This window comes from Dryobates pubescens, chromosome 19 (assembly GCF_014839835.1).
Source record: "Dryobates pubescens isolate bDryPub1 chromosome 19, bDryPub1.pri, whole genome shotgun sequence".
In the NCBI taxonomy this organism is placed as follows: Eukaryota; Metazoa; Chordata; class Aves; order Piciformes; family Picidae; genus Dryobates; species Dryobates pubescens.
In genome coordinates this window covers 23,196,497-23,221,384 of record NC_071630.1, presented here as the reverse complement: position 1 = coordinate 23,221,384, position 24,888 = coordinate 23,196,497, and the positions used below count along the sequence as shown (strand labels likewise).

At 54.9% G+C, this 24,888-nt stretch overlaps 1 protein-coding gene across 2 annotated transcripts in view; it reads right to left on the bottom strand.

Moving 5' to 3' along the window:
• Window positions 1-24,888, bottom strand: part of GNAO1 (G protein subunit alpha o1) — a 177,845-nt gene that overhangs the window by 90,946 nt on the left and 62,011 nt on the right. For both annotated transcript variants that reach the window (XM_054170043.1, XM_054170042.1), the window contains exon 3: window positions 12,659-12,800. In XM_054170043.1, the coding sequence (XP_054026018.1) occupies window positions 12,659-12,800 (142 nt within the window). The remainder of the gene's footprint in view (window positions 1-12,658; window positions 12,801-24,888) is intronic.

Genomic DNA, 24,888 nt, shown 5'->3' with positions numbered 1-24,888 from the left:
CTGCTCAGAGTCCTCATGCTGGGGAACAAGCATCCTCCTCCTGGCACACAATTCAGGGCTTTGGGGTTGGGGTAGCTTCGTGCTCGTACGTTCCTGGCTGGGATCAGCCACAGGAAATAGCAGGTGCTCACCTCTTGGGCCACAGGGACACGAAGAGCAGCCCTGCAGAGCCCTGTCTGCTGCTGCAAACCACGCTGGGGCCTCCCCTGGGCTTTTGTTCTTGGAGAGAAAGTTAAGGACCCAAGGAGGGTTTGCCTACTCACTCATCACAAGACCAGCCTGAGCTCGGCTCGTGATCCGCTGTCATGCTGAGTGCGGTCTGCTTGGCCTGCCTGTGCCTTTGGCCTGCCTGTGCCTTTGGCCTGCCTGTGCCTTTGGCCTCTGGAGCAGAATCACACAGTCATAGAGTGCATGGGGTTGGAAGGGACCCTCATAGGTCATCTTGTCCAGCCCCCCTGCACTCAGCAGGGACACCTCCAACAGGCTGCTCAGGGCCACATCAAGTTTGACCTTGAGTGTCTCCAGGGATGGAGCCTCCACCACATCCCTGGGCAACCTGTTCCAGTGTCTCCCCACCCCCACTGCGCAGCACTTCCTCCTGATGTCCAGCCTAAATCTCTGCTTGTTTTAAACCATTGCCCCTTGCCCCACAGGACCTTCTAAGCAGTCCCTTCCCAGCCTTCCTGTAGGTCCCCTCCAGACATTGAAATGCAGCTATGGGGAAGGGGAAGGGGAAGGGGAAGGGGAAGGGGAAGGGGAAGGGGAAGGGGAAGGGGAAGGGGAAGGGGAAGGGGAAGGGATATGAAAAATACAGACTCCTGCAGTGGTGGAAGGAGCACTCTAACCACAGACAGCAGCACTGAGGGCAGCTCCAGGAAAACCAAACTCTGCTTAGAAGCTGAGAGGCTCAAGCAAAGACAGCACAAAGATCAGCAGCTAGAAACCTTTGCATGCCTCATGAATATGGCAGCAGAACTTGGCAAGAGAAAAGCTTCCCAGAGCTTGTAGTACCAATAAGGAGGATAAAAGCTGGAAGAAAAATGGCTTTGAGACCTTGGGCCAAGGTGCTGGGGAGGTGGTGAGGCAAAACCAGCCTAAAATTCCCCTGCCTTTGGCATCCCCAGCAGTGTCACACTGCGCCTCCAGAGAGGCTGGGCTGCCAGAGCTGCCCTGCATCAAAGGCAAAGAAGTACACAAATGTGATGACAGAGGGGAGGAGTGGAGATGAGTCCTGGCTCCCACTTGGAACAAACTCAGCCCTAACTTTGCAGAGCCAGCTCAGGCTCACTGGATGCTGACTACTGGGATCTCTTCCTGAGAAGACAATCTCCCTTTGTGGCCTGAAATATCACCTACCAGCACCAAAAGCTCATAGAACCTCAGCAAAACTGGCAAGCCAGCCCTGCTCCTGACCTCAGTGAACACCCCCTGTGCTTGGCTCTGAGCCTGTGGACAGCCAGGCACGGATGGGAGCTGGGCTGAGCTTCTCTGCTCCCAGGGCTTGGCTGGATCCTGCTGCACCCTCCCTGAGGAAGGCTAAGCGAGGATGCTCCCTGCTCTGGATCACCCTTTTGGCTCCTCAAGCCTGCAAAGAGCTATTTGGGAGCTGCAAGTCTGTTTGCAGCTTCTCTCATGAATGGATGCCCATTTCTCTTATGCAATGCATTCCCTCATCTCTATCTATAGAACCTCTTCACACTGGGAGCAATTGCTCTGCAGGACGATCTCACTCCTCTTTTGCCATCAGCCTAACTACAAAGCAATTTGCTGTGCTCCAGGCAGGGCCCAGCAGCCACCAGGCTGAGCAACTGTAAAGCATACAGTCCTAGAACTGTTTCAGCTGGGAAAGCCCTCTGAAAGCATCCAGTCCAGCCAGCACCCCAACCCCACCATGGCCATGAACCCGCTTCTAAGGCCCTGGGAAACAAAGAGCACAGCAGAAAGGAGGAAATGTGTTCAGAGCCCGTGGGTGAGATTTTCCCTGGCTCCTGAGTGGGTTTTGACACTCGGGAGGGAGGTGCTGTGCTGCCTGGAGTGATTCCTGAGGGATGTGCCATGGATGTGGGGCTCTGCTGGGGAAGAATCTGGCACCCAAGCCCTGTGAGGAGAGGCTGAGGGAGCTGGGGTTGCTTAGCCTGCAGAAGAGGAGGCTCAGGGGAGACCTTCTTGCTCTCTCCAGCTCCCTGAAGGGAGGTTGGAGCCAGCTGGGGGTTGGTCTCTTCTCCCAGGCACCCAGCAGCAGAACAAGAGGACACAGTCTCAAGCTGTGCCAGGGGAGGTTCAGGCTGGAGGTTAGGAAGAAGTTCTTCCCAGCAAGAGAGATTGGCCCTTGGGATGTGCTGCCCAGGGAGGTGGTGGAGTCCCCATCCCTGGAGGTGTTCAGGAAGAGCCTGGATGGGTGCTTGGTGCCATGGTTGAGTTGATCAGATGGTGCTGGGGGAGAGGTTGGACTCGAGGATCTCTGAGTTATTTTCCAACCTGGTCTGCTCTGCTCTGGTCTATTCTATTCTATTCTATTCTATTCTATTCTATTCTATTCTATTCTATTCTATTCTATTCTATTCTATCCTGGGGCCCCCAGGGACTATCTGTCAAACCCCCTAAACCCAGGCACAGGCTGCTTCATGTGTCCTGAGCTTTTGTCCTGCATGTTTGCTCTCTCTCTGCCTTTGAACCCAAGGCTCCATATTGCCTGGGTGCAAAATGCCACTGCGTTACAACAGCTCCTGAGGCTTTGCTGTTTCTCATCTTCATCTGGAGCTTGACTCTGGCCTTCTTTTGAATGAAATGCCAGGAACTCCTGCCTGGCATCCCTCCACTACCATTTGGACCTGGCTGAATAGCATCTTTTGATTCCTACTGCCTTGAGACAGGCTGGTCCTTGCTGCATGACTTAGCCATCCTCACACCCTGCTCAGCAGGTGAGGCTGACAGAGGGGTGGGGAAGTGGTTAGATTCAGACTGGATGTCAGGACACTGGCACAGGCTGCCCAGGGAGGGGGTGGAAGCCTCCTGCCTGGAGGTGTTTGCAGCCAGGCTGGAGGTGGCTGTGAGCAACCTGCTGTGGTGTGAGGTGTCCCTGCCCATGGCAGGGGGCTGGAGCTGGCTGAGCCTTGAGCTCCCTTCCAGCCCTGACAGCTCTGTGATTCTATGATTGTGTCCTACAGTTATTAGCAGCTGGTGTGAGCAAGGGCCATGCTTCCACCCCTCTAGTCCCACATGCCTTGCACAGCAAGGCACAGCCTTGGCTCTCCTCCCTCCCTCCCTTCCTCCCAAGCTGTCCCAAACCCAGGCTGCCTTTGCCGGTGCTGCTCCAGAACAAAGCCTGCACTATCCCTCCCCATGAATAAACATCAACCCACAGGGCCAAGGGACGAGTCCCTTCCCACGACATTTGTTTTATGCCTGTTTGTGGGTTACACACCAGAGATCTGCTCAGGCCAGGGCTGCCCCGTACAAAGGTTTCTCACTGGCATCTGCAGGCGTTCAGAGCGTTAGGAACATGATGGGAGGCACGGGGAAACAAAGGGTTTCAACTGGCAGTGCTCAGGAGCGGTGAGCGAGCAGCGTGACTCAGCAGCACTTCCCAGTGCCTCCCAGGAGGGATGCAAATCAATCCCCTTAATAACTGGCATGTGCCTGAAATGTGCTGAGTCGCCCGGAGCGCTCTGCAGTTGCTGCGGGGGGAGCTGACTTGCAGTCGTACCTGCAGACAGCGCCCTGCCTGCAGCAAATGCACCCTCAGCTCCAACAGAACCTCACTTCTGGTGGCCCCAGCAGAAGGACTCAGAGCTGCTGGGGTGAGTGCAGAGGAGGCCACAGAGAGGATCCAAGGGCTGGAGCGCCTCTGCTGTGAGGACAGGCTGAGGGAGCTGGGAAAAGACTCCTGGGGGACCTTAGAGCTGCCTTCCAGGACCTGAAAGGATCCTACAGGAAGGCTGCAGAGAGACTTTTCCTAAGGGTGTCTAGAGGCAGGACAAGGGGGAATGGTTTGAAGCTGAGGGACAGGAGATTTAGACTGGATCTTAGGAAGAAGGTCTTCAGTATGAGGGTGGTGAGACACTGGAATAAGCTGCCCAGGGAGGTTGTGGCTGCCTCCTTCCCGGGGCAGGTTGGATGAGGCCCTGAGCGGCTCAGTCTAGTTGATACTGCCCATGCAGGGGGTGTTGGAGTAGATGATCCCTGAGGTACCTTCCAATGAAGGCCACTCCATGAGTCTAGGAAATATGGTGGTCACTTTCTGGAAGGGTTTTAGCCCCAGCATGCTGGAGCAGGTCCAGAGAAGGGCAGCAAAGCTGGGGAGGGGTCTGGGGAACAGGGCTGGGGAGCAGCAGCTGAGGGAGCTGGGGATGTTCAGCCTGGAGAGCAGGAGTCTGAGGGGAGACCTCCTTGCTCTCTACAGCTCCCTGAAGGGAGGTTACAGTGAGCTGGGCTTGGTCTCTTCTCCCATGGCACAAGTGAGAGGACAAGAGGAAATGTCTTGAAATGGTTCCAGGGGAGGCTGAGGTTGGAGAGGAGGACAAATTCCTTTGCTGCAGGAGTGGTCAGGGACTGGCAGAGGCTGCCCAGGGAGGTGGTGGAGTCCCCATGCCTGGAGGGGTTCAAGAACATGTGGCCATGGCACTGTGGGACAGGGCTGGATGGCCATGGTGGGGTTGGGTTGGGCTGGATGCTCTCAGAGGGCTTTTCCAACCCAAACAATTCTGTGATTCTGGGATCACCCTTCCAGCCATAAACACCTGCAAGAACCTTTGAGGCTTCTGCTGTGCTCTGCACACAACCTCAGTGCCTCTGCTGTGCAGACCTTCCAACAAACAGACCTAGGTTTTGTTCTGGCTGGCAGGTCCTTCAATCCCTTTATGGACAGAAAGGGTCTAGGGAAGGACAAACAGTATCTGGCTGTGCTCACCAACACCAGATGCTACCCAGGGCAAGGCCACTGCTGGCAGCTCTGCGGGGAGTGGCTGTGCTGAGTCCCATCAGATGGGCTGAAATCTGCCTGGCCAAGGCTCTGCTGTCCTCCAGGAGCAACGGGATGGTGGAGCTGGCCTGCACCTGACCTGCATCCCACCCTGGATCCAAGAGCTGCCAGAAGCCCTTTTAGGATAGGATAGGATAGGATAGAATAGAATAGAATAGAACAGAACAGAACAGAACAGAATTAACCAGGTTGGAAGAGACCTTTGAGCTCATCCAGTCCAACCTCTCACCCAACACCCTCTGATCAACTCAACCATGGCACCAAGCACCCATCCAGGCTCTTCCTAAACACCCCCAGGGATGGGGACTCCACCACCTCCCTGGGCAGCACAGCCCCATGGCCAATCTCTCTTGCTGGGAAGAACTTTCTCCTCACCTCCAGCCTGAACCTCCCCTGGCACAGCTTGAGACTGTGTCCTCTTGTTCTGCTGCTGGGTGCCTGGGAGAAGAGACCAACTCCCAGCTGGCTGCAACCTCCCTTCAGGGAGTTGGAGAGAGCAAGGAGGTCTCCCCTGAGCCTCCTCTTCTGCAGGCTAAGCAACCCCAGCTCCCTCAGCCTCTCCTCCCAGGGCTGTGCTCCAGACCCCTCCCCAGCTTTGTTGCCCTTCTCTGGACACCTTCCAGCAGCTCAACCTCTTTCCTGCCCTGAGGAGCCCAGAGGGAGGTTTTCTCCCTTCTCAGGGCTCTGCTCCAGCTGTGCTCTTCTGCCAGACACTTTGGAGCACCTCATCTGTTTTGCTCTGTGCTCTCTGGCACTTCCCATGGGCTCCCAGAGAAGCCCTCTCCCCCGGGGAGATGGAAAGCAGGACCCCACCTCTCATGAACCCCCCACTACTGCCCCAGTCCTGCGGCTGCTCCGCTCTCCCCTGCCCAGTGCTTCCCTCTCACACCTCCTCCCTGGCAGCCCTCACCGTGCCTGCATTTGACTAACAAATCTCCCCTGGGAACACAAGCAGCCCTTCTTCCACGGGAACAAGGGTGGTGGGTTTTCTTCTTTTCAGACTAAAAATACTCCCTGCATCATCAAAGGGGAAAAAAAAGAAAGAAAGGGGGAAAAAGTGTATCAAGCACATAAAGCTCATGGAGGAAAAACCCTTCCTTTGCTCAGGGAAAAAGGAGAGCGGGCTTGCAGGCAAGGAGAGGAGAGCCTAACATCCCCTGCCACCCGGGGTCGGCATCCTCACAGGTGACCAGGGATGCTGGAGAGCCCGAGGGGGAGGTGGGGATCCTTTGCAAGGATCCCTTGGAGGCTCAGTGCTGTGCTTTACTCAGAAATCACACCCAAAATGGAAGCTGAAAGCAGAGGCACCAGGGATCTCTAAAGATGGATTTGCACCTGAAGAGGCTGAGCTTTGCACGGGCCAGGGGGCAGACAATGCCAGGAGAGTTCCCCTGCCTGGCTCCTCTCCTGGCAGCTACCTGAAGGGGAAGGCAACAGACACCTGTGGTTCTAAACCCAACACCATCTGATCAACTCAACCATGGCACCAAGCACCCCATCCAGTCTCTTCCTAAACACCTCCAGGGATGGTAAGATTTCTTCTCCAGGCCCTTCCCAGCTTCCTTGCCCTCCCCTGCCCTGGCTGCAGCACCTCCACAGCTCTCTTGTGCTGAGGTGCCCAAAGCAGGACACAACACTCCAGGTGTGGCCACACCAGAGCTGAGTCCCAGGGGACAATCCCCTCCCTGCTGCTGCTGCACACAGCACTGCTGACCCCAGCCAGGGTGCCACTGGCTCTCTTGGCCACCTGGGCACACTGCTGGCTCCTGTTCAGTTGCTGGCAGACCAGGTGAACTTCCACCCCACCCCCTGAGTGCTGCCCATTCAGCACCAGCCCACGGCGTCTGGGAGAGCCCCCGGAGCAGCCGCGGTGTTTACTGTTGAGTCAGGATCGAAGCGTTGCCATGCCAACACTACAGAGCTCATCCTGGAGCAGGACCAGTGTGCACAAACACCATCCTGCTGGCACATCAACCACTCAGCAAGGTGGCACCTTCCAGAGAGCAGCCTTCCACGCCACACGTGTCTCCAACCCGCTACGCGGCTGCCGCCCACTCCCCGCTGCCTCCCCCGGCTCCATCGCACGCAGCCTTCTCCCATCCTTCAGGGGCTGTTAACCAAACCCAGGCAAGCTGGGGCTCCCAGGGCAAGCCTGCAAAGGTCCTCCAAGATCCAGCCAGCAACCCTACACCACCCTGGCCAGTAAACCACGTTCCAGAGTGCCGTGGCCACACAGGTCTTGAACACCCCCGGGGGCAGTGACTCCAGCCCCGACCCGGGAAGCCTGCTCCTGTTCCTGCTTTGGGCTCTTTTGGTTGGCACAAAGAGCTATCAAAAACTGCCTTCACACTCTGCAGTTACTGTACCATGATCACTCAGCAGTGGAAGATTTTTGGCTTTAGAGGGGCTCAAGGGGTTTCTGAAGGAGGGAAAGACATCAGTGGGCTGTGGGCAGCACAGCTTTGGGTTAGAGAGACTCAGGAATTGGTGCCGCAGGGCTTGTGGGCCATGCACCATGACCCTGCAGGCAGAGAGTGCTTTGGGCTTTCCCTTGCTCTCTGCTGCCTTCCTCTTCTCTCCTGCATCCTGATTTTGCAGCAATGATTCCCAGGACTTTGACCATCTCAGCCAGCACCAACCAGCCTTCCCTGAATGAGCCAGCCATCCCCCCAGCAACAGGGCAGCTGTGAAAACAAGGGCTTGCCTCCCTGCTTGATGTTTCCACCTCTCAAGAACTGCCCAGCCCTTGATTTGTCCCCTCTGCTCAGAACCATGGTTGATGGTAACTGAGATGCAGCTTGTGGAGGGGTGAAGGATGGCTTTGAGCTTCATGGGAGGGGTGACAGCTCCTCAAAAGGCAGGCTGAACTATTTGCCCAGTGCTGTTACAGTGATGAAGCCAGCAGCTCCAGTGGGGAAGGAAGGAGGCTATGATGCTGTGGCTATTGCAGCAGCAGCCCAGCAGACATCAGCTGCAGCTGGAAATCACAGAATGATAGAATCCTAGAATGGTCTGGGTTGGAAGGCTCCTCTGCAGGTCACAGAATCACAGAACAAGCCAGGCTGGAAAAGACCTTTGAGCTCATCCAGTCCAACCTCTCACCCAGCACCATCTGATCAACTCAACCATGGCACCAAGCACCCATCCAGGCTCTTCCTGAACACCTCCAGGGATGGGGACTCCACCACCTCCCTGGGCAGCACATCCCCAGGGCCAATCTCTCTTGCTGGGAAGAACTTCTTCCTGACCTCCAGCCTGAACCTCCCCTGGCACAGCTTGAGACTGTGTCCTCTTGTTCTGCTGCTGGCTGCCTGGGAGAAGAGACCAACCCCCACCTGGCTCCAACCTCCCTTCAGGGTGCTGTAGAGAGCAAGGAGGTCTCCCCTGAGCCTCCTCTTCTGCAGGCTAAGCAACCCCAGCTCCCTCAGCCTCTCCTCCCAGGGCTGTGCTCCAGACCCATCTGTTGGCCCAGATGATCCTGGAAGTCTCTGTGATTCTCTGAGCCTATCTCTGTGATTCTTCCCTGCTGCTGAATCAGGGTCGGAGGCTGCAGCCCCACTCCCTGAGCCCTCCTCTCTCGGGGGCTTAAGTGATGAGTAGGGGAAAATCCCCCACTAAAAGATTTGCATTAGAAACCCTTGGCTGAGGAATGGCTTCCAAAATAGCAAAGCTTTGCTTGGAAAGGGATGAACCATGCAGCATAATGCTCAACAAATCGCCTGTTTAATGGCCTCTCTTTACAGCAGCTGTGCACTAATCACAGAAGCAGGGGAGCAGCCTTTGTGAGATTAAAATAAATACTGTTTGAGACTACTAACAGCAACCTCCTCTGGAGGTGGACTGAGAGAAAGGAGCGAGAGGAAGACCACAGCCTGAGAGATTTGGCTTCCTTCCCTTCTGTCTGCTGCTGGATGCAGGAATTTTACGCTCATAGAACCACAGAATCGTCAGGGCTGGAAGGGACCCCAAGGCTCAGCCAGCTCCAGCCCCCTGCCCTGGGCAGGGACACCTCACACCACAGCAGGTTGCTCACAGCCACCTCCAGCCTGGCTGCAAACACCTCCAGGCAGGAGGCTGCCACCACCCCCCTGGGCAGCCTGGGCCAGGCTCTCACCACCCTCGTCTGTGAAGGAAGAAGAAACTCTGAAGGGGCCCTCTGAATCCCAGCATGGTGGGGGCTGGAGGGGACCTCTGGAGATACTGAGTCCCACCCACCTGCTAAAGCTGGGTCACCTAGGGCAGGCCACACAGAAACTTGTCCAGGTGGGTTCTGATGCTCCAGGGAGGGCAGCCTGCCCGGGGCTGCAGCACCAGCACCGTAAAGATGTTTCCCCTCATGCTGGGTTCCAGTCTGTGTGCCTTGCCCCTTGTCCTGTCAGTGGGCACCACGGACTGGCCCCATCTTCTTGACACCCATCCTTAAGGTGTTTGTTGGCACTGAGCAGACCCCCTCTCAGCCTTCCCTTCCCCAGGCTACACAGCACAGGTCTCTCAGCCTTTCCTCACAGGAGAGAGGTTCTGTTCCCTTCAGCATCCTTGTAGCCTCCTTTGGACTCTCTCCAGTAGTTCCCCTCTCTCATGAACTGTGACCTTAGTGCTGCCTTCCAGTACCTGAAGGGAACCTCCAGGAAGGCTGCAGAGGGACCACTCCTGAGGCTGTCTAGAGACAGGACAAGGGGGAATGGTTTGAAGCTGAGGGAGAGCAGGGTCAGACTGGAGCTGAGGAAGTTCTTCAGTACAAGGGAGGTGAGGCTCTGGCACAGGCTGCCCAGGGAGGCTGTGGATGCCTCCTCCCTGGGGGTGTTAAAGGCAGAGCTGGATGAGGCCTTGAGCAGCCAAGCCTAGTTGAGAGGTGTCCCTGCCCATGGCAGGGGAGGTTGCAGTAGATCATTTCTGAGGTCCCTTCCAACCTAAACCATTCTATAATGAGTAGAAACCTTTTCCCCACGAGGAGTCAGGCTGCCCAAAGAACTTGTGCAGTCTCCCTCCTTGGAGGACTTCAGCCCCAAAAGAATGAAGCCCTCAGCAACCTGGTTTGACCTCAGAGCTGTCCTTGCTTGGGCAGGAGGTTGGGCTAGACACCTCCTGAGCTCCTTTCCAGCCCGAGTTATCACATCATCCTAGGAACATTTGGCACCTTTCCCATGGGAATATGAACAGCCATGACATTTTGTGCAAGCCCAGAGCTCCACCTCTCCTTCCTGGCAGCCCTGATAGCACCTCACACTTTGACAGGCACTAAAGCAGGGCTGAGTTTTCCTGCTGGAATTAGGACTTCAAGCATTAAAACAAACAAACAAACAAAACCCCACAGAAAAACCACAACCAACCAACCCCCAAGCAAAACAGAAAGGAGAAATTGTGCATTTCCAAGCTGTCTGCCAGGGCTCAGACACGGGGAATGATTTGTTTCTGTTTTCCTGGGCACAGGTTTTGAGCTGAGACAAGCTAAGTTGCCTGGCTGAGAGCTGAGTCACCCAGTAATCAACAGATTAATGCATTCACTTTGAAAGCCATCAGCATTAGTTCTCGGCACGCTCACAAGAGCTCCATTATGGAATCATCTCTACGCTTGGGATGGAAATGTCTCCAGGATTTAGAAGTCCTGGGGGGGGGGAGGGACAAAAAAATTCCCTGGATGCAAAGAAGTCAAAATTCCCCCTTTGCCAGGGGGAGAAAATAAAGTCAGCTCTCCACACAGCACGGCCACAGCAGGGCTGTGGCATCCCTGCCAGCGGATGCTTTCATTATCAGCCCTCAGATAAGGAGTCTGGGGGATGGCACAGGGCTGGCATTTGACAGCCACCTAAAAATAGTCATGACAAACCCAGTGGCACACAGGGCTTTGCCTTTACCAGGCCTTTGCTCTGAAATTATTTTGCTCCAGAGAGCGGTTTGGGTTAGAAGAGACCTTAAAATTCGTTGGGGTCATTGGGGGTCGGACTCGATGACCCTGGCTGGGGCTCTGAGCAGCCTGCTGTAGGGTGAGGTGTCCCTGTCCACGGCAGGGGGGGTGGAAATAGATGATCCTTGAGGTCCCTTCCAACCCTCACAGTGCTGATTCTATCACTTCAAGAGGTTCCTTCCAAACCAGACCATTCTATGAGTCTATGATCATCCAGTTCCAACCCCCTGCCATGGGCAGGGACACCTCCACCAGCCCAGCTTGCTCAAGGCCTCACCCAACCTGGCCTTGGACCCCTCCAGGGAGGGGGCAGCCACAGCCTCCCTGGGCAGCCACAGCCTCCCTGGGCAGCCTGTGCCAGAGTCTCCCCATCCTGTCAAGAATTTCTTCCTCCTCTCCAGTCTCAGCCTTCCCTCTTGCAGCTCCAAGCCATTGCCTCTCCTCCTGTCACTGCAAACCTTTGTAAGGAGTCCCTCCCCAGCTTTCCTGTACCCTCTTTAGATACTTGAAGGATGCTCTAAGGTCTCCTGGAGCCTTTTCTTTTCCAGGCTGAACATCCCCAACCCTCTCAGCCTGTCCTTACAGGGGAGGTGCTGCAGCCCTTTGATCTAGAACTCTGAAAGTGGCTTTTACTTTCTCTGGGATGGCAGCATGCAAAAAGGATGCTCCTGGCTTCTCTGGGGCTCTGAGCGTCTCCATGTGGGCTTGACATGAGCCAGAAACGCAGCAAGGCAGGGCAGAGGCTGGCAGGGGCACCTGACAGAGCAGCCACTGCTTAAAAATGGGAGCTGGTTTAGAGCAACACAGAGTAGCAACTCTATGAGGCCAGGCTGGCACAGGGAGGCTGCCAGACAGCACTTGTTCTGATAAGCTCCATGCTAACACTGCTCTCCAGACAGGACACTGAGGTGCTGGAACAGGGCCAAAGAGAGCAACCACCCTGGGGAAGGGCCTTCAACACAGGTCTCATGAGGAGCAGCTGAGGGAACTGGGGTGGTTTAGTCTTCAGAAGAGGAGGTTGGAGGGAAGACCTCATTGCCCTCAACTCCTTGGAAAGAGGTGGGGGTAGGTCTCCTCTCACATGCAACAAGTGACAGGACAAGAAGAATACAGAATGAACCAGGTTGGAAGAGACCTCTGAGCTCATCCAGTCCAACCTCTCCCCCAGCACCATCTGATCAACTCAACCATGGCACCAAGCACCCATCCAGGCTCTTCCTAAACACCTCCAGGGATGGGGACTCCACCACCTCCCTGGGCAGCACATCCCAAGGGCCAATCTCTCTTGCTGGGAAGAACTTCTTCCCAACATCCAGCCTGACCCTCCCCTGGCACAGCTTGAGACTGTGTCCTCTTGTTCTGGTGCTGGGTGCCTGGGAGAAGAGACCAACCCCCATCTGGCTACAGCCTCCCTTCAGGGAGCTGGAGAGAGCAAGGAGGTCTCCCCTGAGCCTCCTCTTCTGCAGGCTAAGCAACCCCAGCTCCCTCAGCCTCTCCTCCCAGGGCTGTGCTCCAGACCCCTCCCCAGCTTTGTTGCCCTCTCTGGACACATTCAAGGGTCTCAATGCCCTTCTGAAACTGAGGGGCCCAGAACTGGACACAGGACTCCAGGTGTGGCCTGAGCAGTGCTGAGCCCAGGGCACAATGAGCTCCCTGCTCCTGCTGGCCACTCTTCCTGACAGGAGCCAGGATGCCCCTGGCCTCAGCTGGTGCAGACTCCTCCTGTCGGTGCTCTGGAGGCTGGGGGCGCTCAGCTCTCTCGCGGCACTTACCCTCCGCTCCTTGTCGCCGTACTCGATGCCCAGGGTGTCCATGGCACGGACAATAGCTGCCAGGGACTGGATAGTGTTGCTGTAGACCACTGGCTTGTACTGCTTCACGTCCTCTCCAGAGAAGCCATCCTCATGGATGATCCTGAGGGAGATGCAAAGGACACAAAAACCCAACAGCTCTTGAGGATGTCATTTCAATGGGAGAGACGTTCAAGAGAGAGCTCTGCTCTTTTGAAGAGCACATCTGCTAGCTCAATTCACTTAATTCAGTCAGCAGTTCTTTTCAAACCTTTCTGGTTGTTCTCCCAGTGGTGGATCTGAGCCCAGTGCCTGGAAATTACCATCCCTTTCTGCTCTCTCTCAAGGAGGTTTTGCACAGGGTCAGCATATACGAGGGTGGTGAGAGCCTGGCCCAGGGTGCCCGGAGAGGTGGGAGATGCCCAATCCCCAGAACCATTCCAGGCCAGGTTGTTTGGGGCTCTGAGCAAGCTGCTGTAGCTGCAGGTGTTCCTGCCTTCTTGGCCACCTGGGCACACTGCTGGCTCATGTTCAGCCTACTGTCAACCACTACCCCTGGTCCCTTTCTGCCTGGCTGCTCTCAGCCACTCTGTCCCCAGCCTGCAGCACTGCCTGGGGTTGCTGTGGCCAATGTGCAGAACCTGGCACTTGGATGTGTTCAGTCTCTTCCCCTTGGACTCTGCCCATCTGCCCAGCCTGTCAAGGTCCCTCTGCAGAGCTCTCCTACCCTCTTATGTGATATGATACCTCCCTGCCAGCTGAACTGCAAACAGCGGAGCCTGAAGAGCCTCCCGGTCACAGTGGGGAGGTTTCCAGGTCCTACACCACTCATCCTGACGAGGTCCATAGTCAATACTTGCAACAACCACAAGATCAGCTCTTAAGCAGTAAAACAAGTGATAGAACACCCTAGCTCTTGGCTAGACCTTTCCCCAGTAGGTCCTGGTGTGCCTTACAGAAGGAAGCACAGTCACACCACCCCTGCACCCACCACGACAGCCATGGAGACAGGACATGACTTAGCTGGGCAGTACCTGAACTATCTACAGCCCTTCACCCTTGCTCTCTCCTTCCCTCTCCTCTAAAGACAGTGCTGGGAGACTTTCCACTCCCATGTTATGAGTCAGCCAGAAAACCAACGGTGTCCTGGGCTGCAGCAGAAGCAGTGTGAACAGCAGGAGCAGGGAGGGGATCCTGCCCCTCTGCTCTGCTGAGCCCCCACCTGCAGCACTGCATTCAGTTCTGCTGCCCCCAGCATAAGAAGGACATGGAGCTGCTGGAGAGGGTCCAGAGGAGGCCATGAAGGTGATCAGAGGGCTGGAGAAACTCCCCTGTGGGGACAGGCTGGGAGAGTTGAGGTTGTTCAGCCCAGAAAAGAGAAGGCTCCAGGTGGCCTTCCAGTACTTGAAGGGAGCTGCAGGAGTCCTTGGGAGGGGCTTTTGACAAGGGCTTGCAGTGGTAGGAGGAGAGGGAACGTATTGAAGCTTGAGAAGGGGAGATTGAGACTGGAGATTAGGCAGAAATCCTTGACACTGAGGGTGGTGAGACTCTGGCACAGGCTGCCCAGGGAGGCTGTGGCTGCCTCCTCTCTGCAGGTGTTCAAGGCCAGGCTGAATGAAGCCTTGAGCAACCTCAGCTGGTGGAAGGGATCTCTGCCCATGGCAGGGGTGGGTTAGAACTAGATGGTCTTTAAGGTCTATTCCAACCCAACCCATCCTCAGACCCTCTCAGCTCTGCACTCTGGATGCTCTCTGCATTGGTCTTTACTGAAGGAACTGTTTGATGGAGCAAGTTCATGCAGTCCCTACAGTCAGGTCAGAAGACTGACCCCTGTAATTCCTTCATCTCTGAAGGAACTCAAGAACTAAGCCTGGATGTTGTCTAGCAAACAGCTGGGCTTGGCAGAGCTAATTGTGTTTGACAATCATTCCTGCCACTGAAGACAGAAGTTATGATCCTGTCTCTTAAATACTGCCAGAGAGGATGATCTGCTTAGCTGGAATGAAGTCCTTGCTTGCTCATCCACAGATCCCACTGGACAGCAGAGAGTCCTTCACCAGCAGGTCTGGGCACTGATAAACCCTGTCTGGAACAGGATGTTTGCTTCCTCTTTTTGCTTTGCCTTTTTAAAGCAGGCACACAGAGGCCAAGGTCCTGGCAGCTCTGGCATCCCCCTGAGGAGAAGGAGCACTAGCAGGGATCATAGTGAGCTTGCAACAGATCCAGTGCTGGGATGGTGGTGCAGACTGGGGCTGGCTGCCAGCCCTGTGTTATTAACAGATGACTACACGAAGAACACGGCTGACAGAAACATGCTGACAAAGACACAGCTCCACAGCTCAGGGAAAGGGTTTCTAACACAAGCCACCAGCTCTGTGCTCTCCTCTCCACAGCCCTTCCTCACCGAACACTCAGCCCCTGGGAGGAGCTGCTCTGACACCCTCCAAGCACTGGAGAACTCTGACTGCAAGCAAAGACAGCCAAGGACAGGCAGTAGTTCAAATTAACTGATGCCCAGGAACATTTTAAGCTACTGGTCTGAGGAACTGGACAGGGACCCTGCTCCAGGAAGGGGGAACAGTGCTGGCATCCTGGAAACAGCACAAGGGGCTGGAGCAGGTGCAGAGAAGGGCAATGAAGCTGGTGAGGGGTTTGGAGAGCACAGCTTACAAGAAGAGGCTGAGGGAGCTGGGGTTGGTTAGCCTGAAGAGGAGACCTCTACAGCTCCCTGAAAAGAGGTTGGAGGGAGGCCTTGGCCTCTTCCACCCAGTAACTCAAGACAGAGCAAGAGGTGATGGCCTCAAGCTGCACCAGGTTGATAGGTTGGATGTCAGGAAGAATTTCTTTGCTGTGAGAGTGGTGAGATATTGGAACAGGCTGCCTAGGGAGGTGGTAGAGTCACCATCCCTGGAGGGGCTCGAGAAACAAGTAGATGTGGCACTGCAGGCCATGCTCTGGTGGTCAGGGAGGTGCTGACCTGATGACCTTAGAGGTCTTTGCCAACATCAATGATTCTACGATTTGTCTCCCCTGGGCTGAGAGGAGCAGGGGGGGCTGGCAGCCTTTCTGACTCAGGCAATCCAGACTTGCCAACCTGCCCAATCTTTGTCCTCAGCTAGTTTGGATTGTGCTCAGGAATTTCAGGCATGAGCAGACCTTGTGTTTTGTGTGAAGCCAGAGCCTGTGCCGAGGTTTGGAGTAGCAGCAGGGGCGTGCTGGGGAAGGCAGGGGAGCAGCAGAGCCGTGGGTCTCATGGATCACTTACTGCTACTTAGAGAAGTTGCTGGGCTGCTGGGAAATGCATTCTTTGCAGGCAAACCTGAAGAGTTATGGCTGGCACAAAGCACAAGCACCTACATCAATCCTCTCTGAATTCAAGAGAGACTACAGCAGCAGCTCCTCCCAGCTGGGAGCACGGGAGCAAGAAGCTCAGCAGAGAAAGGGTCCCGTGGGTGGGAGGCAGGCAGGAGCTTAGCTAAAAGCATCACCAGAAAGGATTCATGCTGGGGTGGCTCAGGGTTGCATTTTGGGGGCAGGGGAACCCACTAAAGGTTGGTTCTGGGGAAACTAAGAGAATACAAGGGTGAAGAAAAGGATGGGCATGAGGGGCAGTGTCAGGGCTCCCAGAAGATGCAGATGACATCTGTTTGGTGCAGCCATGCCCAAACATGTTGCCCTTCAGGAGGGCAACAAAGCCTGTGAAGGGCCTGGAGAACAAGTCTCATGAGGAGAGGCTGAGGGCACTGGAATTGCTTAGTCTGAAGAAGAGGAGGCTCATTGCTCTGTGCAGCTCCCTGAAAGGAGGTTGCAGTGGGCTGCAGTTGGTCTCTCCTTGCTAGTCTCAGGTGATAGGAGGAGAGGAAATGGCCTGGAATTGTGCCAGGTTGGACATGAGGAAAAATGCATTGACTGGAGGAGAGGTCAGGGATTGGCACAGGCTGCCCAGAGGGGTGGTGGAGTCCCCACCCCTGGAGGTGTTCAAGAAATGTGTGGCCATGGCACTTGGGGCCATGCTTTGATGGCCACGGTGGGCTGGGTTGGGCTGATGGTTGGAATCAACGACCCTGGAAGGTTTTTCCAACTGGTTTTATGATTCTATGACCATGCTGGTGGAGATTGCAGTGGTGGCCACTCCTTGGGCTGGCTTTGTGTTTGCTTTTCACTGGCAGGTGTCAACTAGGGGCTTGACATGACCAAAAATAAAAGAGAGGGTTGGAGCAGCTGTAAGTGAGCTTCGGTCTTCTCCAGAGTTAAAACCACCTCTGGTTTCTGACATTTTCACTTGTAAATACTCAGTGTTGCTAAATGCTCCAAGCTCCCTGCCAAGAAACAGGTCTCTCTGTGCTGAAGGGGTGGAATCAAATGATGGAGAGTGGCTCCAGAACTCCCCGGTGAACATACTGCCGGCTGGGCAGCAGGCTGCCATCCGTCAAAGCAGCCATAAAAAGCTCTGCTTCTAAAGGGGGCAGAAAAGACCTTGGAGGGGAAGGAAAAAACCCAACCCACCCTGGCTGCTGTTCTGTGAAATCTCTCTGGGAAGGAAGCCACAGCAGCTGAAAGCAGCACTGCAGATGCCAGCACTGAAGTTTTGCTGTAGGGCTACAGAGATGCTGAGGGGATTGCAACATCTCTCTGAGGAGAGGCTGAGGGATCTGAGGCTTTTCAGCCTGGAAAAGAGCAGCCTGAGGGGGGATCTCAGCAGTGCTGAGCAAGGCTTCAAGGGTGGGTGTCAGGAGGATGGCACCAAGCTTTCTTTCAGGGTTGCCCAGTGACAGGACAAGGGGTAGGGGGCACCAAGTGGAACCTCAGAAGTTCCATCTGAACATGAGGAGCAACTGCTTTAATTTAAGGGTGCTGGAGCCCTGGAACAGGCTGTCCAGAGAAGTGGTGGAGCCTCCATCTCTGGAGACATTCAAAGCCCTCTGGACCTGTTCCTGTGTGACCTTCTTTAGGTGAAGCTGCCTTGGAAGGGGGGTTGGCCTGGATGATCTCCTGAGGTCCCTTCCAGCCCCTACCATACTGTGATTCTGTGAAGTACCTATGGATGAATCAATCCATAGCACATGGCCTGATCATTGAGCAGATCCCCACTGACTAGTGCTGTTCCAAAGCCTGCCAGGACACCAGGAACTGGTTTCTTGTCCTTTCTGCTTTCAGCAAATGCTTCACCTCTGCCTTGCCCTGGTGATCTGATGGCACAACTCCCAGGGCAGCTCTTTCCACAGTCCTTTGGGAATGACCATGGTGCTGCTCACCCTTTTGGGGTACCCCTCTCCTCATGCCTGCTGTTGTGCTTTACTGCCCAGAAGGCATCTCAATGCTCCCAGGAAGTGTATCCTTTTGGGGGGGTGGCTGCAGCCAGCTTGCTTGCTGCAGGAGACAGGAAGAAGTGAGGCTGGGGTGGAGCAGAGAGCTGTGCCATTACGAAGGCACACTGTGTAGGAACTAAGACAAGAGCAGTGCTTCATAACTGGGAAGCCTTCTTTCATTTGAGGGTGTAGGAACATTGGGCCAATGTTACGAGAGGTTGTGCCCAAAGAGGTTGTGGAATCTCCTTCTCTGGGGACATTCCAAACCCAGCTGGCCATTGTGCTGCTGGGCAAGCTGCTGTGAGTGCCCTGCTTTAGCAGGGGGTTGGACTGGCTGATCTCCAGAGGTCCCTTCCACCGCCCACCCTGCTGGGATTCTGTGTGGCTTCATAAAGGTGCAGGCAGGGTGGGCTACTCCTGAAGCAACCACAAATTACTGGGAACAGAGAGTTTTCAGCACTGAATGTGCAGCCTTTGGTTTCTAAGTGGCTTGGGTTTTTTTTCTGCCTGGCATACAAAGGCAAGTGCTGCAGGCAGGCTCCTCCATGCCATGCCAGAGTCCATTCTCTCCAGGGCAAAGGGAGAAAAGAGATTGAAGAGGCTCCCCAGAGGCTGTGGAGTGGGGGGAGACAATGCTGTACTTCTAAAAAGTGATTCTGAGCAATTAAAAAGCTGTTTCATTCACCAAGAGCCTAATGAAACACCATGCTCTCAATGGAATGGGGAGACACAACTGAAGCCACCTCACTGTCTGATGGACCTGCTCACACTGCTCCCCACCCCTCAGCTGCCAACTGCAACCCCCTCGTGTTTGCCTCCTCTGTTGTCAAAGTCACGTTGGAACGGCCTGAATCATGGAATGGTTTGGGTGGAAAGGACCTTCAAGATCATCCAGTTCCAACCTCCCTCCCATGGGCAGGGACACCTCCCACTAGACCAAGACTGTTCCACCCAGCCTGGCCTTGAACAATTCCAGGTAGGAGGCATCCACAGCCTCCCTGGGCAACCTGTGCCAGTGTCTCCCCACCTCATCTCCAGTCTCAATCTCTCCTCTTCCAGCTCCAAGCCATTCCCCCTCATCCTGGCACTCCAAGCCCTTCTCCAAAGTCCCTCCCCAGCTCTCCTGCGGCCCCCTTCAGGTACTGGAAGGCTGCTCTAAGATCTTAACGAACAGGTATTTGCTAGGCAAAATGGTTGTGCTGCAGATCAGCTCTCCTGCCATCCCCCCCAGCCAGTCATTGCTCCTGCAGGAGTGCCCAGTGCCTCAGTGCCTCTTGCCTAATTGCGAAACAAATTAAGTACTCGGAAAGCAGGGGCGCAGAGCTCTGCCCAGCAGCTCGCCCTGGCTCCCGTTCAGCGCAGCACTTAGGTGCCTCCAGCCTCTCTGCTAAACGAAGGCGCTGAAAAGGCAGAGCCAGAGATCCTTTCGCTGCGATGTCCCTGCCGACAGGCTCGGCTCCAGCAGCTGCGCCGCCGCGGCTCGCAGCGGGGCCCGGGGCAGAGCCAGCGCCGAGGGGCAGGGGCTGGGGCAGAGCCGATCCGAGCGAGGAGCCCCAGAAACACAGAACTGCAGGGCTGGAAGGGATCTCTGGCGATCATCGAGTTCAACTCCCCTGCTCAAGCAGGATCATCTAGGGCAGGTCACACAGGGACTTACCGTTCTGGTGGGGTTTGAAGTTCTCCAGAGGAGGAAATTCCACAACCTCGCTGGGCAGCCTGCTCCAGGGCTCCAGCACCCCCACAGCAAAGCTCTTCCTCGTGTTGATGGATGGAAACTCCAGCACAGGAAGTTCCATCTCAACATCAGGAGGAACTTCTTCACTGTGAGGGTCACAGAGCCCTGGGGCAGGCTGCCCAGAGAGGCTGTGGAGTCTCCTTCTCTGGAGCCTTCCCTGTCTGGATGTGTTCTGTGTGACCTGTGCTGGATTCTCTGCTCCTGCTCTGGCAGGGGCGTTGGACTTGATGATCTCCAGAGGTCCCTTCCAACCCTTAACATCCTCTGAGCCTGTGATCCAGTTCCAGCTTGTCTCCATTGCCCCTCATGCTGGGCACCACTGAAAAGAGCCTGGCCCCATCTTCTTGACACCCACCCTTAAGGTGTTTGTAAACATCCGTCAGGTCTCCTCTCAGCCTTCTCTTCTCCAGGCTAAACAGTCCCAGGTCTCTCAGCCTTCCCTCAGAAGAGAGTTGTTCTATTCTCTTAATCATCCTTGCAGCCCTTTGTTGGACTCCCTCCAGTATTTCTCTCTATCCATTGAAGTGGGGAGCCCAGAACTAGGGCCAGTTTGAGGGGAACACTTGTCCACCTCTCCTGAAGACCACATCGAGCAGAGGCTGCAGCTCCCCCTGCTCCAGTCCCAGACAATCTCTGGTGCTTTCCTTCCAGCCCCTCCAACCTAAGGCCACTTTAGCAACTGCAGTGATATCTTCTCCAAGTGAGTCCTCCTCCTTCTTGAGGCACAGCACCCCAGACTAGAGCCAGTCCTCACGTCTCTCCTTCACCAAGAGCATTCTAAGCTGTAAAGCTGATCCTCCAGCGTGCTGAAGTAGCTCTCCCAGCTCCACGCCGCTCCCAGGCGTAGTGATCTATTTTCACCTGCTTTTCATTGATGAACATTTTGAAGGCAACCTGCCCAGAACCCTGCAGAGCCCTGGCTGACCAAGTCCTCTGCTCTGACCACGAGCAACCCCTAACTGTATTCCTTTTTGAGTGACTGGCCCTTGGGATGTGCTGCCCAGGGGGGTGGTGGAGTCCCCATCCCTGGAGGTGTTTAGGAAGAGCCTGGATGGGTGCTTGGTGCCATGGTTGAGTTGATCAGATGGTGTTGGGTGATAGGTTGGACTGGATGAGCTCAAAGGTCTTTTTCAACCTGGTTAATTCTGTTCTGTTCTATTCTGTTCTATTCTATTCTTCTATCCTATCCTATCCTATCCTATCCTATTCTTCTATCCCATTCTATTCCATTCCATTCCATTCTATTCTATTCCATGCCATGCCATGCCATGCCATGCCATTCTTTGGTGCTACTCCTCCCTTTCTGTGTAAGATCTGAAGTGCCTTTTTTCCTTCCCTGAACTGTTTTCCCAGCTCCCTTTAGGGAAGTTTAGTAGTTTTGTGCCAAAGCCCTCCCAACAATCCCAAGATGGCACCGACTGCTCCTCTCTGCTTCTGCTGAGGAACCAAAGGAGCTGCGTTGGACATGCCTCAGCCTTGTGTAGTCCATGCTGGGTGTCACTCATCTCCCTTCTCCTCTCCTGGGTGCTTCCAAACTCTGTGATTGATAGTTCAGTTCTCTCAGAAGCTTCTAGAAGTTGACTGGTCTGTAATCCTCACTCCTCTTTTCTCCTTCTATATTTGGGGATAGACACCGTGTTTTCTTCCCCCCCTTGTCTTCTGGTACCTCACCTGCCCTCCAAGAGCTCTCCAGAAGTGTTTGTGTTTCTGAGATGGCGCCAGCAGAGCCTGGAAGTATGCAGCCAGAAGTTCCTTAAGCAGGGCTGCTCTGGAGGCATTAAATCTTGCAAACCTTGCCCTTCTTGTTCCAGAGGGAAGGAGAGAGCAGCGTTCAGTAGCTTGTTGTGGACACCTCTCCTCTCCCTCTCCCTTCCGGTGCTCCGCATCCTCCGTCCCTTTCACAGCTTTGGATGCAGGTTCTCCTTTCCCTGCCCTGCCTCACCTCCTGGTGCTTTGTCAGCACTCCAGAACCTCCTCTGAAATGTCTCCTGCTGAATTCAGGGAGCTTTGTGTGGCTGCATCACCTCTAAAACACATACAGAGAGGCTTCCAGTTGCCTACCAGAGAAAATAAATCCCATACTGCTTGTGTTTTACCTCAGGTGATTTGCTCCCAATCACAAGATGTTTCCAGCTGAAGGAAGCTTGCCCCTATCAATGCACATCCAGAAAATTACAGCTTGACTAAAAGCAGGCAAGAAATCACCAGGAGATGATTGCACTTGAAGTGTGTGGCAAGCAAATGCACAGTCCAGCTCCTGTGAGAGCCATCCTCGCTCCTCACCTTCGCCTGGACAAACCGGGGGGACTTCAAGGTGATGATGGCACAGCTTTCCTAGCACAGCCTTGTGCCACAGTTGCACCCCTCGGGGCTGTGGGGCACTAACTGGGTTTGGGTTGGCAATGGGAGCCTGCACAGCACCCTCTGCTCCAGCCTAGATGGGTGTCTGCTCCTCTGCAGCATTTCCTTCCACTGCAGGAAAGCTCTGGGTGGGGAGCTCCTCAAAGGTCTCCCTTAGTGCTCTGGGTGGGGAGCTCCTCAAAGGTCTCCCTTAGTGCTCTGGGTGGGGAGCTCCTCAAAGGTCTCCCTTAGTGCTCTGGGTGGGGAGCTCCTCAAAGGTCTCCCTTAGTGCTCTGGGTGGGGAGCTCCTCAAAGGTCTCCCTTAGTGCTCTGGGTGGGGAGCTCCTCAAAGGTCTCCCCAGTGCTCTGTGTGGGGAGCTCCTCAAAGGTCTCCCCAGTGCTCTGGGTGGGGAGCTCCTCAAAGGTCTCCCTTAGTGCTCTGGGTGGGGAGCTCCCCAAAGGTCTCCCTTAGTGCTCTGGGTGGGGAGCTCCTCAAAGGTCTCCCTTAGTGCTCTGGGTGGGGAGCTCCCCAAAGGTCTCCCTTAGTGCTCTGGGTGGGGAGCTCCTCAAAGGTCTCCCTTAGTGCTCTGGGTGGGGAGCTCCTCAAAGGTCTCCCTTAGTGCTCTGGGTGGGGAGCTCCTCAAAGGTCTCCCTTAGTGCTCTGGGTGGGGAGCTCCTCAAAGGTCTCCCTTAGTGCTCTGGGTGGGGAGCTCCTCAAAGGTCTCCCTTAGTGCTCTGGGTGGGGAGCTCCTCAAAGGTCTCCCTTAGTGCTCTGGGTGGGGAGCTCCTCGAAGGTCTCCCTTAGTGCTCTGGGTGGGGAGCTCCCCAAAGGTCTCCCTTAGTGCTCTGGGTAGGGAGCTCCTCAAAGGTCTCCCTTAGTGCTCTGGGTGGGGAGCTCCTCAAAGGTCTCCCTTAGTGCTCTGGGTGGGGAGCTCCTCAAAGGTCTCCCCAGTGCTCTGGGTAGGGAGCTCCTCAAAGGTCTCCCTTAGTGCTCTGGGTGGGGAGCTCCTCAAGTCACAGTGGACAATGCTGGGCAGAAGGAAACCTCCCAGCTGATTCAAAGAGTGTGAGGTGCTACAGGGTGTAAAGTGCTGCTTGCAACCACAAAGAGCACTTGGGCTGTGGCAGAAGGGAGATGGCATCAAAGGGACAACTGAGCATTTGCCCACAGATGCATTTTTGGTTTAGGATATAAACTGGTCATAGAATCACAGGGTGGTCTGGGTTGGAAGGGACCTCCAAAGGACATCTAGTCCAACCCCCTCTTCATGCACACCCAAGGGCAGCACAGAAGTACCTTTATCTTCTCTAAGCTCCTCTAGGTTTTAACTCCTTCAGGATGCATGAACACAATCAAGATCAGAAGTCAGTGGTGGCTCTGACTGGTGGGGAAACCCTGGCACTCTGATAGCAATTAATCATCATAGAATCATAGAATGGTCTGGGTTGGAAGGGACTCCTAAGGTCATCCAGTCTGACCCCCTCTGCAGTCAGCAGGGGCATCCTCCACTAGATCAGGGTGCTCAGAGCCTTGTCAAGTCTCACCTTGAATAACTCCAGGGATGGGACCTCAACTACCTCCTTGGGCAACCTGTTGCAGTGTTCCACTACCCTCATGGTGCAGAACTTGTTCCTAAACTGATCCAAGGTGGATTTTCCATGGAGAATTTTGGAACAAACACACACACACGATCTGTTTTCACTCAGCAGACACTTCTGATGCTCTTTGCTCCCTCCTTCCCTCTCTCTCTTTCAAAAAGAATCTTGTCTGTTTCATACCAGAGCCAAGCAGGTTCTTGTGGGCAGAGCTGGGCAAAGCTGAGGTCAGAAGAACAACAAAACAGAATCATAGCATCAATAAGGTTGGGAAAGACCTCAGGGATCAGCAAGCCCAACCTGGCACCCAACAGCTCATGGCTACTAAACCATGGCTCCAAGTGCCACATCCAGTCCCCTCTTGAACACCTCCAGGGATGGGGACTCCACCACCTCCCTGGGCAGCACATCCCAATGGCCAACAACTCTCTCTGGGAAGAACTTTCTCCTCACCTCCAGCCTGAACCTCCCCTGGCACAGCTTGAGACTGTGTCCTCTTGTTCTGCTGCTGGGTGCCTGGGAGAAGAGACCAACCCCCAGCTGGCTCCAACCTCCCTTCAGGGAGTTGGAGAGAGCAAGAAGGTCTCCCCTGAGCCTCCTCTTCTGCAGGCTAAGCAACCCCAGCTCCCTCAGCCTCTCCTCCCAGGGCTGTGCTCCAGACCCCTCCCCAGCCTCAAACCAAACCAAAACTTGCAGGAAACTTTAGAGAGTTTTGTTTGCCAGTGGGGAGGGAAAAACAATCCCAGTGCAGAAGTCTGCCTGTAATAGAATCATAGAATCAATAAGGTTGGAAGAGACCTCAGAGATCACCAAGTCCAAACAGGTAGGGGAAAGGAAGGGGTTGATCCAATTCTGCTGGCAAACCTTCTGCTGAAGGTAATCAGCCACTTTGGGCTTTATTTTCATCTTGCTGTGAGGTTAAAAAGTTTGTTTACAGGGGAGTTCTGAAGCTAAATTCCAGTGATTCTCCTCTCATTTAATAGCTGCAATGCGATTAAAGCCTCCTGGATTATGTTAAACTGAATCAACACAGATGCCCATGACCTTGTGCAGCCAGGGCTGCAAAGGCACAGCTCAGACCTCGGTGGCAGGGCACAAAGCTCTCCAAGCTCTCATTCTCCTTCCCCTCTGGCTGGGCTTGGACGGCATGCTGTACATCCTCTTCCCCCAAGAAGCGCTCTGACAGGGGAGATTAGGATGACTCCCTGCTTTGCCTCTCTTTTCCCCCTCCC